At 37.6% G+C, this 14,492-nt stretch overlaps 1 protein-coding gene across 1 annotated transcript; it reads right to left on the bottom strand.

Annotated features, from left to right (window-relative positions):
* Positions 1 to 12,380: 12,380 nt before the first annotated feature.
* Positions 12,381 to 13,334, bottom strand: LOC102849634 (olfactory receptor 1B1-like). The gene has a single exon (XM_006890672.1). It carries the CDS (start codon positions 13,332 to 13,334, stop codon positions 12,381 to 12,383), a length of 954 nt encoding a protein of 317 aa, XP_006890734.1.
* Positions 13,335 to 14,492: the final 1,158 nt, after the last annotated feature.

Raw genomic sequence — 14,492 nt, 5'->3', positions numbered from 1 at the left:
GTCTGAGCTGCACTGAAGAGATTGGCAAGAATAAGGTCCCAGAAGTTGAAAGAACATAAATAAAACGGTTTGAACAAGCGTTTGCAGTCTTGGACATACTCATTCATCTATGTAAAGACATTCAGAAGATAGTTGCTTGACCAACTGGAAGAGATCCATATTTTTACCCAATAAAAACAGTGATCCAAAACAATGTGGAAATTATAAAATATTATCTTTAATATCCCAAGCAAAGAAAATCTTGGTGAAGATTATTAAAAAAATTACTGGAGCAGTACTTTCTCAGATAATTGCAAGAAATTAAAACTGGATTCAAAAGGAGCTATAGAATAAGAAGTTGTTTTGTTGCTGTTAGGTACCATCAAATTGAGTATGACTCACAGTAACTCTATGAACAACAGATCTGAATCGTGTCCTATCCTGTGTCATCCTTACCATCTCTGATCACTTGAGCCCACTGCTGCAGTCTTAGTGTCAACCCCTTTGTGGGTCTTCCTCTCTTTTGCTGTCTCTTCAGTTTTCCAAGCATGGTATTCCTTTCCAAGAAATAGCTTCTCTGAGCAACAAGTCCAAATTATGAGAAGCTTTTGTATCTTTGCCTCCAAGGCCCACTCTGGCTGTACTTTTTCCAAGACATGCCTGCTTTGTAAAATGCCAGAGTAAGGGATAGTATTGCTGATGTCAGGTAAATCTTGACTGAAGGCAGAGAATACCAGAAAGATGTTTTTATTTTATTGGCTATGCAAAGATCTATGTGGATCATAACAAATTATTATTAACACTGAGAAGAATGAAAATTTCATAACATTCAATTATATCCAATTGTAAAGACCAAGAAGCCATTCAAAGAAAACAAGGGGAGATTGTGTGGTTTAAAATCAGAAAGAAGAAAGAAAAAATGTGTGTCAGAGTTGTAAACTTAAAACATACCTACTGAACATGTATGCCGAGGGAAAAAAAATCCAATAAAGTTGACTAAATGACAAAGAATATGGTGTCAGGAAAGAAGGGAGATTCATAAACAACCTATGTTACGCAGAAAATACATAAAAGTGACAATAATGAGGATTTTAAGCACTTCCTAAAAAATTAAAGACTGTAGCCTTTAGGTTACATCTCAGCAACAAGAAAACAAAATTTCTCACAACTATGCCAAAATATAATCTTATGATGAATGGAGAAAAGATTAAAATTGCCATGGATTTAGTTTTGCTTGTACCCACAGTCAGCACCTATGGAAGCAGCAGGCAAGAAATCGTAAGATATGTTGTATTGGGCAAATCTACTGTCAAGGAACACTTTAAAGTAATAAGGGTAAAAAAAAATCACTTTAAAGACTAAAGTGTACCTGATCTGAGCCATGGCATTTGTAATGACTTCATATGCATATAAAAATTGGACAATTAAAAAAAGACTGAATAAGAATGGATACTTTTGATTTGTTGTGTTTGCAAAGATTATTACACATATTATGGATTGTTAAAAATATGAACAAATAAGGCTTGAAAGAAGTGTAAGCAGGGTGCTCCTTCAAGGTATGGATGATGATAGCTCATCTCATATACTTTTCTCAGGTAGCCTGTAAGGACTTTTGCCATGAGTCAGACCTAAGTCATATTTGATGCACCATTGGGTTTTCATGATCGTAAATTCCACTTAGAAAAGACCATGGTTGGAAAAGTTAAGATCATTGAGGGAGAGAAGACCTTTAACAAGATTGATTGGGACAGAGGCTGCAACAATGGGTTTAAGCACAACAAAGATTGTGAACTGAATAAGCACAGCAGAGATGTAGCAAGATCGGATAGTTTTTATCTGCTAGATATAGAACTGCTATGAGTAGATTCAATAACACCTGATGACATTATGCATTCATATTTCTCATGTAAAAAATTCTGTAGTTCTAAAAAGATTCTATGCTCATCTCTTAAATATTAGTAACATTCAACTTAATATAACATGAAAATAGTATTAACAAGAAATTAGTAAGAGATTTCAGAGAAAAAGAAGTGAGCATATGTTGATAAATATGTGTTACCTTGTTAAATGTTATCAGGTTGCCCTCTTTACAATAATGCGACTGAGCATGGCAGAGGTTGTGACAATGGCACAAAGTAGGGCAAGGTTCTGATCTGTTGCTGATACGATTGATAAGAATCATGGTTATCACCATAGCACCTAGCAATAATAACAACTTGCTAATGAAACAATGGAACAAAATGCTGCCTAATAGTCCTGCACTATCTTCATGAAAAGTTATGTATGCAGCTGTTAGGATCCATAGATTTTTTTGTTTTTCAGAAATAGATAGCTATGTGTTTGTTTTTAAAATGGTATACTATTTACTAACTCATAAATAATACAATGTCAACTAGTAAATATGATGCCAGTTTTCTTGCCAATTTTTAAAAATGACTACCACTAACAATTATGTTAATGTGAGTGTTAATCTGCAGAGATTAAGTTCAATTTTGGATTATCTTTCAGGAAAGTACTTTGATCGGTTAGATTAAAAAAAACTTGAGAAAATATACAACTTTTGACCAAGGAATTAATATTGGAGATGTTTTTCCTAAAGAAATATCCAAAGATTATCACAGAATAATTACAGAAGAATACTCATCACAAGATATCTCAAAATTTAATAATTTAATTATCTAAAGATATGGAACAAGTTTTAAAAAATAACAGCACATTCACATGATTAAAATTAAGTAATCATTAAGAATTGACCTGATGAATGCAGCAACGGGTTCAAGTGGATCAGAGATGGTGAGAATGGCACAGAACAGGACAGGATTCAGATCTATTTTTCATAGTCTCTTTGAGTTGTACTCGACAGCCCCTAACAACAACAAGAGCATGAAATGTAGATCTAGTGGCTTAGTCCATAGGGAGTTGCTCTTCTAACCCAAAGCCCAAAACTCTGGTGGTTTGGATCCACCTATGACTACATGGGAGAAAGAGAGAAATCTCATGTGTGGATTATAGCCTTAGGAACTAGATGGAACGTCAGCTATTAATTGGTTCAGCATCAACAGTAATGAGTGTGTGTGTGTGTGTGGGGGGTGGGTGTGTGTGTGGAGGGTGTGGGTGTGTGTGAGATATAAAATTACTCCTAATAATAACAAGAACTACCCAGTAAAAAACAAGCACAGGACTTGAATATTTCCCCAAGGAGATAGACAAATCACCAATGTTGTTATGTGCTGCTGGATCTCCTGTGACCTATAGTGACCCTATGAACAGCAGCTCTGAACCCTGCCCTCTTCTGAGCCAATCTCATTAATTATGACACACCAACCCCCATTGTCCCAGTCACTGTATTAATCCATCTCATCTGGGGTCTTAATCTCCTGCACACTCCCTCCACCCTTCTAAGTATGATGTTCTTCTCCAAGGACTGATCTCTCTTGGTCACTTGCCCAAACTATGTGAGACAGAGCTTCAAAATCCTAGCTTCCAAGGAGAAACTTAGGGTCTAGTAAACATTTTAAACATCATTAATGCTGTCTCTCCGACTCTGACTCATAGACTCTATGTACAACAGATCTAAACCTTGCCTGATCATACACTATCTACACAATCTCTTTTGTACCTATGCTACAGTCACTGTCAAGGGAAAGGCAAATCAAAACCACAGTGAGATACTCTTTAAGCCACAGAGATGGCTTTCTGGCAAAGTACATAACTGAAAGGAGGTAGTCTGGATTCACCAGCCCCTCTGTGGGAAAAAGATGGGCATGTTCCTCAGATAAATACTTACAGCCTCAGAAGCCCAATGAGGGGTCCCTATGAGTTAGAAGCAACTCGAAAGTGATGGATTTGGTTCATAATGGCAATAATCTATTTTCTAAACCTCAGAGACCAATTTTGTGAATTTACTCCCAGGACAATTGGGAGATCAAGGGTACTGACTCAAAAGCAAGGCAAGAGAGAGGTTTTAGAGGAGACAGGATAATACAAAGTATTGTCTCACATACTTTGGGCACATTGGAAGGAGAGGCCAGTCCTCGGGGAAAATACATCATCCTGGGGAAGATCAGTGAAAGAGTAACACAGTGACTGTAACAGTGGGCTCACATATGGCAGAGATGGTGAAGGTGGAGATCCACTGGGAATCAGAATCAACTTGACTGCACCTCACAGCATGATGATAACACAAAAGCAGCACTTGAACAATTCAAAATACTAAACTCAATTGACATATTAAAAAAAAAAAACACTAAAGAGGAAGAGAATACTTAGAAAGGGACAGAAAAAGAATCACCAATTTCTTAGTTATTCTCTGGTATTACAGAGACTTCCAAAGTCAGGAAGAAAGGAGAAAGAATGACTAGAACATGAAATCTACATCACTGATAGAATTTGATCATTTTGTACTGAAGAATCAGTATTTTTTGTCTTCACTAATATAAACAACTACATGTTAGGAATATGCTGTGTTTAATACCTTCTTGGGAGCTTGGTCTAAATTCTATTTCCAGTCTATTCTCTCTCATGGATGGATGAATCACAGAAATAAAATCTAACTTTGTAAATCAGAACTTTTTTTCTGTCTCTAAACCAGATCTTTAAAAACATCACAAAATAAGTTATACATTTTTATCTTTTTAGAACTATGAAGTTTCTCTCCATACCATCAATGGGTGCAGAAATACATTGTCCTATTCAATCTTTCTTTTTCTCCTCAAAAATTTTATCTTTCCAAGTTAAATAAGCAAGTTCTCCATCCTGTTGCTGCCATAACCAATGATGCTTGGGAGTCGTACTACTCTCTAACGGCCCTGTATTACTAATAACACATTAAGATTATCTTTTAATCCTTTTTCATTACTATTAGAAAGGAAACTGCACTTATTCTTACCTTCTTTTTTTACTTAACATTGTGCATGCAAGTTAGAAAATCGGGACAAAGTTTTGTTCCCTTTCCCCACATCCTCCCAATATTAAGGATCTTCTTTTTGAATCTTTTAATAGAAGTCTCTTTTATACATAAGTTTATCCCAATGAAGCAGCCTCACTTACAGACACTCACTCTGGGACGCTACTAACCCCATGAGGCTACAATTGTGTTGAGAAGGAGTACTAATTAGTGCTGGGCTAAGCCCTTCCACCTTCCTTATGAGCTCCTTCTCCTCCTTTGTTGTTGTTTGTTGTTATGTGCCATCGAGTCACTTGCGACTCATAGTGACCCTATGTCACCATGAGTCTCCTCCTTTAGACCAAAGTAAAGACCATGAAACTTTGGAAAACTGTTCCTGTAGGGAAAGTCTATCCTTTGGGGGACCCTATAGTCTTCACCAACACCAACAGCCAGTCGTGGAGAAACCTCAAAGGTTTCTCAGTTCCCAGTTCATTTTCTTAAGAAATTATCCTTCTTAACCTATGTTTCCTGTACCTATTAACCACTTTGTATAAATACAAACATCTTAACTTAGCTGAAGTATGTGGAGGGCATGGAGGATTGTGACATCTCTGACAGTCACTATATAGTCCCCATGCAATCACTTCCTCATTTTGTGCTTCATATAGTCACATATATCTGTTGTTTTACTCTAGTAATTTGGTTATTTATTTCCATAAACAATTTATTTATAAACATATCTACACATTCATGAACAAGAAATCCCCACTCCTATGTGACAGGATGTAGAAAATATTGTACAATATCATTAATCTCACATGCAAGCAAAATATTACAGAAGATCATCCAAAATGGCTAGCATAGAACATTAACAGAGAAATGTCAGAAGTTTAAGGTGGTTTTGAAGAGGCCATGGTTCCAAGGATATAATTGCAAATTTTAGTGGATCCTGGGTGAAAGCAGAAAACACCAGAAGAATATCTATTTGTGTTTTATTGAACATGCAAAAAGCATTTGGCTTTGCAGACCATAACAAATCATGGCATTGAGAAGAATGGGAATCCCAGAACATTTCATTATGCTATTATGAAACCTATACCAGGACCAAGTAGCTGTTGTCTGAACAGAGTAAGGGAACATTGTATGGTGTAAAGTTGGGAAAGGTATGTGTTGAGGTTGTATACTTTCTTCATACTTACTCAATCTGTATGCTGCAAATTATTCAAGAAACTGGATCCTATGAAGAATGTAAGATCAGGATTGGAGGAACACTCATTACCAACCTGTCTTATGCAACCTTGCTTGCTGATAGTGAGGACTATGTAAAACACTTGCTGCAGAAGACTGATATAGGTTGCATCTCAGCATCAAGAAGACAAAAATGCTCACCATTAGAGCAATAAGCAACATCATAATAGATGGAAGAAAGATTGAAGTTGTTAATGATTTCACCTTCCTTTGATCCATAATCAACACCCTTGGTATCAGTAGTCAGGAGATGTATTTATTGCACAGGGCAAGTCTGTTGTCAGGGGCCTTTCCAAATTACTGAGGAGCAATAATGTCTGTCTGAAAACTAAGATGCACTTGAATCAGATCATGGTATTTTCAACCTCTTGCTCTGCATCTGAAAACTGGAAAATTAAAAAAGGATGACTTAAGAAGAATTGATGCCTTTAACTTGTGGTATTGGAAAAGACTACTGACATATTCCATAGACTGCCAAAGGAACAAACTGTCTTCGAGAAGGTACATCCAGAATGCTCCTTGGCGGCAAGAATGACAAAGCTTCACCTCACATACTTTGAGCATGTTGTTAGGAGAGGCTATTCCTTGGACAGGGACATCATGCTTGGAAAGGTGGAGGGTCAGTGAAAGAGAAGAAGAGCCTTAACAACATGGATTGACACAGTAACTGCAGCAATGGGCTTGAGTATGTCAGAGATTGTGAGGACGGCTCAGGATAGGACAGGGTTCAGATCTCTTGTTTGTAGGGTCACTAAGAGACATATTTGACACAACACTACCTAACAACAACAACAGCATTCCAGCAGGCATTGAGTCCAATGTATGACATGAGGTAAACTGTTATTTTTCACAGAGAAGGGAAAGAAGACAGAAAAGAAGAAATGGACATTGTTCCCAACTCCTGTTTAGAATTTTGAAGGATAAAAGTGATGACTGTTTAAGTCCAGATAGCTCAGTAACAGAGTAAAACAAAAAACTCTTATTTAAACCTGTTGATAGATGGACACTATTTCTTCAGCTCTTTAAGGTTAGTACCTCCCTGATTTTTTACAACCATAAGAACTGATCAGACCAATGGACTACTTAGACTACAGATCATTCTAACCAGGGTCAATGTTGCTAAATAACCTTTCTCAACTGTCTGTTTCTCCACTCACTTCTTCATAGAATGGCCTTGAGTTCTGATGTTCTAGAGTTGTTGGACACACACTTCACTTCATTGGTTGGTAGGTCCTTGATTGATTGTATTACACTCTCTGCACTCATTGGTACCAGAGTTATCAAGTCAGTGGACTTGTGAGCCTTTTGGGTGATACCAGGGTTTACAATGTCATATGTCATCTCCCAGTCAGATTATACTGGCTCCTTCTGCCAGGATCTAGAGGGTTGCACTTCCCCAGGCGAAGAGCAGAATTGACACCTTCTGCAGTTTTTAACACAGCTGGTTCTATCTAGGGTCAAACAGTTAGTATTAATGCTGGACAAAAATAAAAATTCATATCCCCAGGCCCTGATCTGAAGGAGGAAGAGAGCAAAAGATCCAGTGCAGAAACGCCCAAGCTTCTTTCTTCTACAGGATCTGGAACGGCTAGCCTTGGAAGAACAAATTTTGAAGAGGAAATAGATGCTCCTTAGATATATTTTAGAACCATTACAATCTTTGAGAATCAAGAGAAGAGGAAAAATAGCATCATGAAATATCCAGGATTATGTACAAAATGGTAACAGTAACCTTCACATATAATAATGACATACTGCTTATGCTTATAGCTTTTAATGTCACAGAAGTGATCATAAATTGGAGACATATCAGTGTTTTTCACCATTCACCAGCACAGAAGAAATTGTCATTATCTAGAACACTTAAAAAAAAGTTAGCAAGTATGACTAATACACAATGAAAACAGAACGTATTTTCGTAAATAATCTCAAAGCTGTAATTGTAATATTTATTGAGTCACAGAGTGATAATTATTACTATTAGTTACAAGGGATATTTGAATCTCCAAAACCATCCTTATTTTCTTTAGGAACATGAATTCTTCCCTCCAAAGAATATTGTCTGATGGTACTGTCAGATAATCTCCCAAAAGAGAATTGAGGAAAGAAACAAAGACACTGAAGATACATAGAAGTGATTTCTTTCCAGAAGAGGCACTCTTAGCAGGCAGTCGTCAGAATTTAGACAGTTTCATAGTCCTTCTTCCTATGCAATATCATTGTGCACTCACATGTGTATACATATCCCGCTGCTTTGATTTTCTTTCTCTAATGCACAGATTTTTTTTAACATTCTCATTGCCCTCATATTGGAGATTACTAATAGCTAATTCTCTAGTGACTTGTCAGAGACTATATATTACACAGGGGGGAGATTGCCCAACTTTTTTCCAAAGTACTGGTAGATTTGAACCAACAGAAAGGTAACACCTTTGAATTAGCAGTACAACTCCCTGTAGACTGTCACTAGAGCTCCAAATGCATAGATATAGGCATTGAATATTCAAGTTGATAATTCTAAAAATGTAACATAACTACCTACTTTGTACCACTTTATGAAATAACATACCACCACCTGTGAAGTAGACTTCATATCTAAAAATAAAATATAAATCTGACCCAGGTAGATTCCACTCTAATTTACAGAAAACACAGAGTACAAAGAAACATGTTAAACTGTACTATGGTGGTTAAATAGGAAAAATATAGATTGCAGTAAATTCCGTAAGAAAAATGACACACTTTCTCCCACAAATTAAGAGACAGAAAAGGGGCAGGGAGTGAAGACAGGAAGGAACAAAGAAATATTTTATTCAAAGATACTAAGAAGATTAAATAACCAATTATGATTGTGAGCCTTATTTGGATTCTGATTTCTAAAGACCTATAAATACTATATTTGTGAGATAATTGGGTATTTCAGTGCTGACTGAACATTTGATGAACTTCAGGAATTGTTAAAGTTTTTGTTATAATAATGGCACTGAAGCTATGTTTTATAAAGCTTTTTTATCTTTTAGAGATTACTTTTGAAATGTTTCTAATAAATTATATGGCAGCTGGGATTTACTACAAACTAAAGTATGAGAGAATGGATAGAGGAATGATGATAGAATATTGTCCATGTATCATGGTTTCTTTTTTTAAATTTTATGCTAATCATAATGTCCTAAAGCGGGGGGTGGGGGCATTGTGTACCAATGAAGGAGTTTTTATTTTGCTTTTCAAGGAGAGGAGCAAACTGGAGGTGGGGGTGGGGAGAAAAGTGCAACAATGAATGAATGGAATTCCAAAATCTTGGTAGATGTTCATTGAAATTAATAATATAAAAATAAAAAAAAGAAAAAAAAGAAAAATAACTCATGAAATACTATACAAAATGGTTGACCCTGCGGGACATTATGCTGAGTGAAATATCTCGGTCACAAAAGGACAAATACTGCATAGTGCCACTGTTTTAAGACAAGACTGACATCGGGGTTGAGGCAAGACTGAGAAAGAGGGATATAGAATGTATACTACATTGAAACAGATGAGGGAGAGAACAGTTTAAAAGGGATATATTATTAGGTATTATTGTCATGACAGGAGTCCAGAATGAAGGCTGCCCAGTGGACTGGACTTAGGGGGATGAATTGTGTAACAATGAAAATTTTTTTCTTCTACCTTTCAAAGAAAAGAGTGAATTGGGGGAATGGGGAGGTGGGCAGGAAGCAAAGTGCAACAGTGAATGAATGGAATCCATAAGTATCTGTAAACTTTCATTAAAATTAATTAAAATATTTTAAGAAAAGTGAAAAAAATTTAGACACACCTCATTTTATTGCACTTCTCAGATAAGGTATTTTTTATACTAGTTTATTTACAAAATTATAATATATTGTTTTTCAGACCAGATTCTTCCACGTTCCCTCACCCCCCATCAATTGTACAACCCCATGATTAATCATCTTCACCCAACCCCCACATACACACATCCTCATTCCTCTGTTTCCACCCTACCTCCCCTTGGATCCTCATAGTCTATAATAATGGTTTTATACAGTATTTTTCCTTGTGGGACTGAGTTAGTTCACTCTGCATAATGCTCCCCAGTCCCTCCCAAGGTAGGTAATGAAATAATTTACAGAGGTATTAAAATTATTAATTAGAAGTGATGATAGGATATTGTCCATGTGTCATGGTTTCTTGTGGCTTCCATAAGATACCATTAGTTGAATAACTTTAAGGAATAGAAATATATTTTTCTCACAGTTATTAAGACTAGAAGTTCAAATAAGGGTCTTAGCAGTGTTGATTAATTCTGGTATCCTGAGAGAGTAATCCTACCATGTCCCTATCTCATAGTTCTAGTGGATACAAGCAATTTCTTTGCTACTTATAGACACTTCTACTTTCCTCATCATGCAGGATTTCTTTTCCCTCTTATATAACTGTACTTCTGTGTCTATTCTCTTCTTTCATACAGAGAACTTTCAGAAATACAAGCTGGATTTAGAAGAGTCTGTGGCACTTGGGACATCATTGCCAATGTCAGATGGGCCTTGGCTGAAAGCAGAGAGTACCAGAAGGATGTCTATTTGTGTTTTATCGATTATGCAAAGGCAGTTGACCATGTGGATCACAACAAATTAGGGCTAACATTGAGAAGAATGGGAATCCTAGAACACTTGATTGTGGTCATGTGAAACCTATACCTAGACCAAGAAGCAGTTGTCCAGAGAAGGGGAACACTGCCTGGTTCAAAATCAAGAAAGGAGTGTGTCAGGGATATATCCATTCTCCATATCTTTTAAGTCTACGAGCTGAACAGATCATTCAAGACGCTGGAATTTATGAAGACAAATGTGGTATCAGACTCAGAAGAAGATTCATCAAAAACTTGCATGATGCGAATGACACAACATTGCTTGCCAAAAGTGAAGAGGGCTTGAAGTATTTGTTGCAAAAGATCAAGGATTGTAGCCTTCAATATGGATGGCATTTAAACATTGAAAATACAGGGTAATAATAGGCACAGATCAATAGCAACTATATAATATACACTGTATATGAATGATTGTATAAAACACCATGTACCTGAAACACATGTACATGAAAGAGTGCATAAATCACAATGACATTCATGAAACACAATGTATATATAAATGTATGCAAACCAAGTGGAAAAAAAAATATGAGGAAAAAAATTCTTCACCACCAGGCCAATAGTTGGTGTCATAATATCTGGTGAAATAACTGAAGTTGATGATTTCATCTAACTTGGATCCACAATCAGTATCCTTGGCACCAGCATCCAGGAAATCAAAAGATGAGTTGCACTAGGATAATCTGCTTTCAAGAACCCCTCTAAAGTGCTAAAGAGCAATGACATCAACCTCAAGATTAAGGTGCACCTGATTCAAGCAATGGTCTTCACAATTGCTTGCTAAGCATCTGAAAGCTGGACAATGACTAAGGATGACACAAGCTGCGGTGCTTGAGAAGAACCTTGAACATTCCAGGGACTGCCAAAACAACAAACAGGTCTGTCCTAGACAAAGTGAAACCAAGGTGCTCCTTGGAGGTAAGGATAGTGAAACTCTGTCTCACATACTTTGGGCATGTTGTCAGCAGGGACCAGTCCTTGGAGAAGGTCATCATGCTTGGGAGGGTAGGTTAGTGCAAGAGAGGAAGATGCTCTTGGCAGGTGTGTCAGAGAAGGTGAGGTTAGCTCAAGGTAGAGCAAGGTTTTGAACTATTGTTCATAGGGTCAGAGTTGTAGTCTACTCAATGGCACATAATAACAACAACACAAGAAGTGGTTAGGATTAGGACTCATCCTACTCTATTACCATGCTTAGTCAAAAATAAAAGGAAAACAATTTTCTAAACAAGGTCACATTCTTAGGTATAGGGGTGAGCACTCCAACATACCTGTTATGATGAACACAATTCAATCATTACTGAAGCTAGGTAATGACAATACATTGCTATTCCTATTTTCTATTAGTTTGAAATATTACTTAATTTAAGACTTAAGTTAAAGATAAATAGTACCAACTTTAAGATGTCACGGAAGCTTTGAGTTCAGGATTGAAGGAAAGTATAATGTTTACAATTATGTCAAAATACATCACCGAGGATGGCCACATAGTGATCTAGAGCCATGGCATTTCATACGTTGTTTCAGTCACCCCTGCTTCTCATCTCCCTATAACCAATTGTGCACAAAATCTTCTCACTCTTGTTTTCTAATATCCAACCTGGTCCTTAGGTGCGAGCATCATGAGTCCACTCTCCCCTGGGCAAGTAGTCTGCGGAGAGCGCCCTGGACATCCTTATTGCGAAGGCTGTACACAAATGGATTGGCCAAGGGTGTGATGGCTGTGTACATCACTGAAGCCACCATGTCTTGGGCCTGAGAATTCTGGGAAGGAGGCTGGAAATAGACCCAAATGATAGTACCATAGAGGAAGCCGACCATAGTGAGATGGGACCCACAGGTAGAGACAGCACGTCGACGACCGGTAGCTGATGGCAAACGTAGAACGGTGGTCCCAATGCGGATGTAGGAGAGCACAATGAGTGAACAGGGGCCCAGCATTAAGAATCCACCTTCCAAGAATATGGCTAGCTCATTGGAATGTGTGTCTGAGCAAGAGGCTCGCAGAAGTGGTCGGTGGTCACAGAAAAAGTGAGGAAGGTTAACATTGCCCTCCTCATCCCCAGCCCAGCGGAGGGGCAGAAGAAGTCCCACATGTAGCATAGTGTGCAATACGGATACTACCCAACTAAAGGCCAGTAAGCGGGCACAGAGTTGCCGATTCATCACCAAAGCATAATGCAGAGGATCACAGATGGCAACATATCGATCTAGAGCCATGACAGCTATGATGAGTGTGTCTGTAACTCCAAATACATAGAAGAAGAAGAACTGGGCCAAGCAGCGGGCAGCGGGAATGGCTGGGTGATCAGAGACCAGATCGGACAGTAACTGAGGCAGGATGACCGTGGACAGCCCCATATCTATCATGGACAGACCACGGAGCAGATAGTACATAGGGGACTGGAGCCTGGAATCCCGGGAGATGAGCAGCACCAAAGTGACATTACCCATAACGGTGGTCAGGTAAATAGTCAGGAACAGAAGAAAGAGGAGACTGGGGGGAACTCTAGCTCTGGAGAGTCCAAGGAGGAGGAACACTGGAGAATGTGAAGCATTAGGGGCACAGCCCATGACGAGTGACAATGAGCCTGTCTGGAAAAAGTCCGAGTCAAAAATAAGGCATATATCATAGCTTTTATTGATTTTATTTAATTCAACTATAGTTTGCAATTTCCTTGAACACTTGAAGTCACTTCTGAGCCAGTTATACCCTTCTTCCAAGTCGAGTATTTCACTCCCTGGATTTATTTTATAACTTTCTATACACCCCCTTTTGTTCATTCTAGTGATTCCTTACATATAATTCACAAGCTTGCTAAAGTCACTGTACACGAAGGAGTAAAATCGGTAAACCCCACTCTCATTGCCAACCACATTATAAAAATCAGTCTGTAACTTCCTGCCTCTGTGGGTTCTATGACAGAGCAAGTCACAGAATCTCACAGCGAATATACCATACTTACAACTATAAATTTATTATGACCAAAAAGAGACACAAATACAAGGGTACATGGGGAGATCTTGGAGGGATGCCAGAATGAATCTGCCATGTTCGAAAAAGTTACACACTTCCTACCCTGTGCATGATCTCAGAGTCAAGTTTAAGGGCTCTTAGTCTCCCAAAACACCCATGACACATTAGCCTCAGATGTGATTTAGGACTCCAAAAGAGAGGCTAAATTGCACAGTGATTCCACACTTTCACCTTTTCATGAGAGAAAAAACTTTATTCAACCTTATCTTCTCATTGAACTACTTGCTTTATCTTCTTTCAAAGGCAACAATCACAAATGAGTCATCTGTACTCACAGTTTCTACTCCTCACATCTCAACCTGGTTTTCATCTGTGAACCTTTACAGAATCTAAAAAAAAAAAAAAAAGAAGAAAGAAAAATTCAAACACATAACATATAAATAGTTCTTTTTAAGTACGTGAATGTTTTTTAATATGAACTTTATTTCATCCACATACTGTTTTCTATTGTCTTCTCCTTGAAAGAGTCTTTGTTACTGCTTTGTTTGTTTTAACCTACTTATTACAACATATGCTATTCACCTCTGACTATCTTTGTTTCCTCTTTCCCCTCCCACAACCATGTTCCTTGTGCTATTTAATTATTTTGGAACAATCAATTATTATTTACTAAAAAAGAATTCTTTTTTATTATAATTGATGAATATAAAAATGATTGTTATATTGGAACTTTCAACACATATGCCCAGGAGTAT

Source organism: Elephantulus edwardii, unplaced genomic scaffold, assembly GCF_000299155.1.
Source record: "Elephantulus edwardii isolate Elephantulus edwardi_28Jun2011 unplaced genomic scaffold, EleEdw1.0 scaffold00092, whole genome shotgun sequence".
Classification (NCBI taxonomy): Eukaryota; Metazoa; Chordata; class Mammalia; order Macroscelidea; family Macroscelididae; genus Elephantulus; species Elephantulus edwardii.
The sequence above is the reverse complement of the archived record's forward strand: the minus strand, read 5'-3'. Positions and strand labels throughout refer to the sequence as shown.

Bases quoted from the DNA above. Each gene is read 5' to 3' on its own strand.
- LOC102849634 (XM_006890672.1), bottom strand. From the start codon at position 13,334: ATGGGCTGTGCCCCTAATGCTTCACATTCTCCAGTGTTCCTCCTCCTT.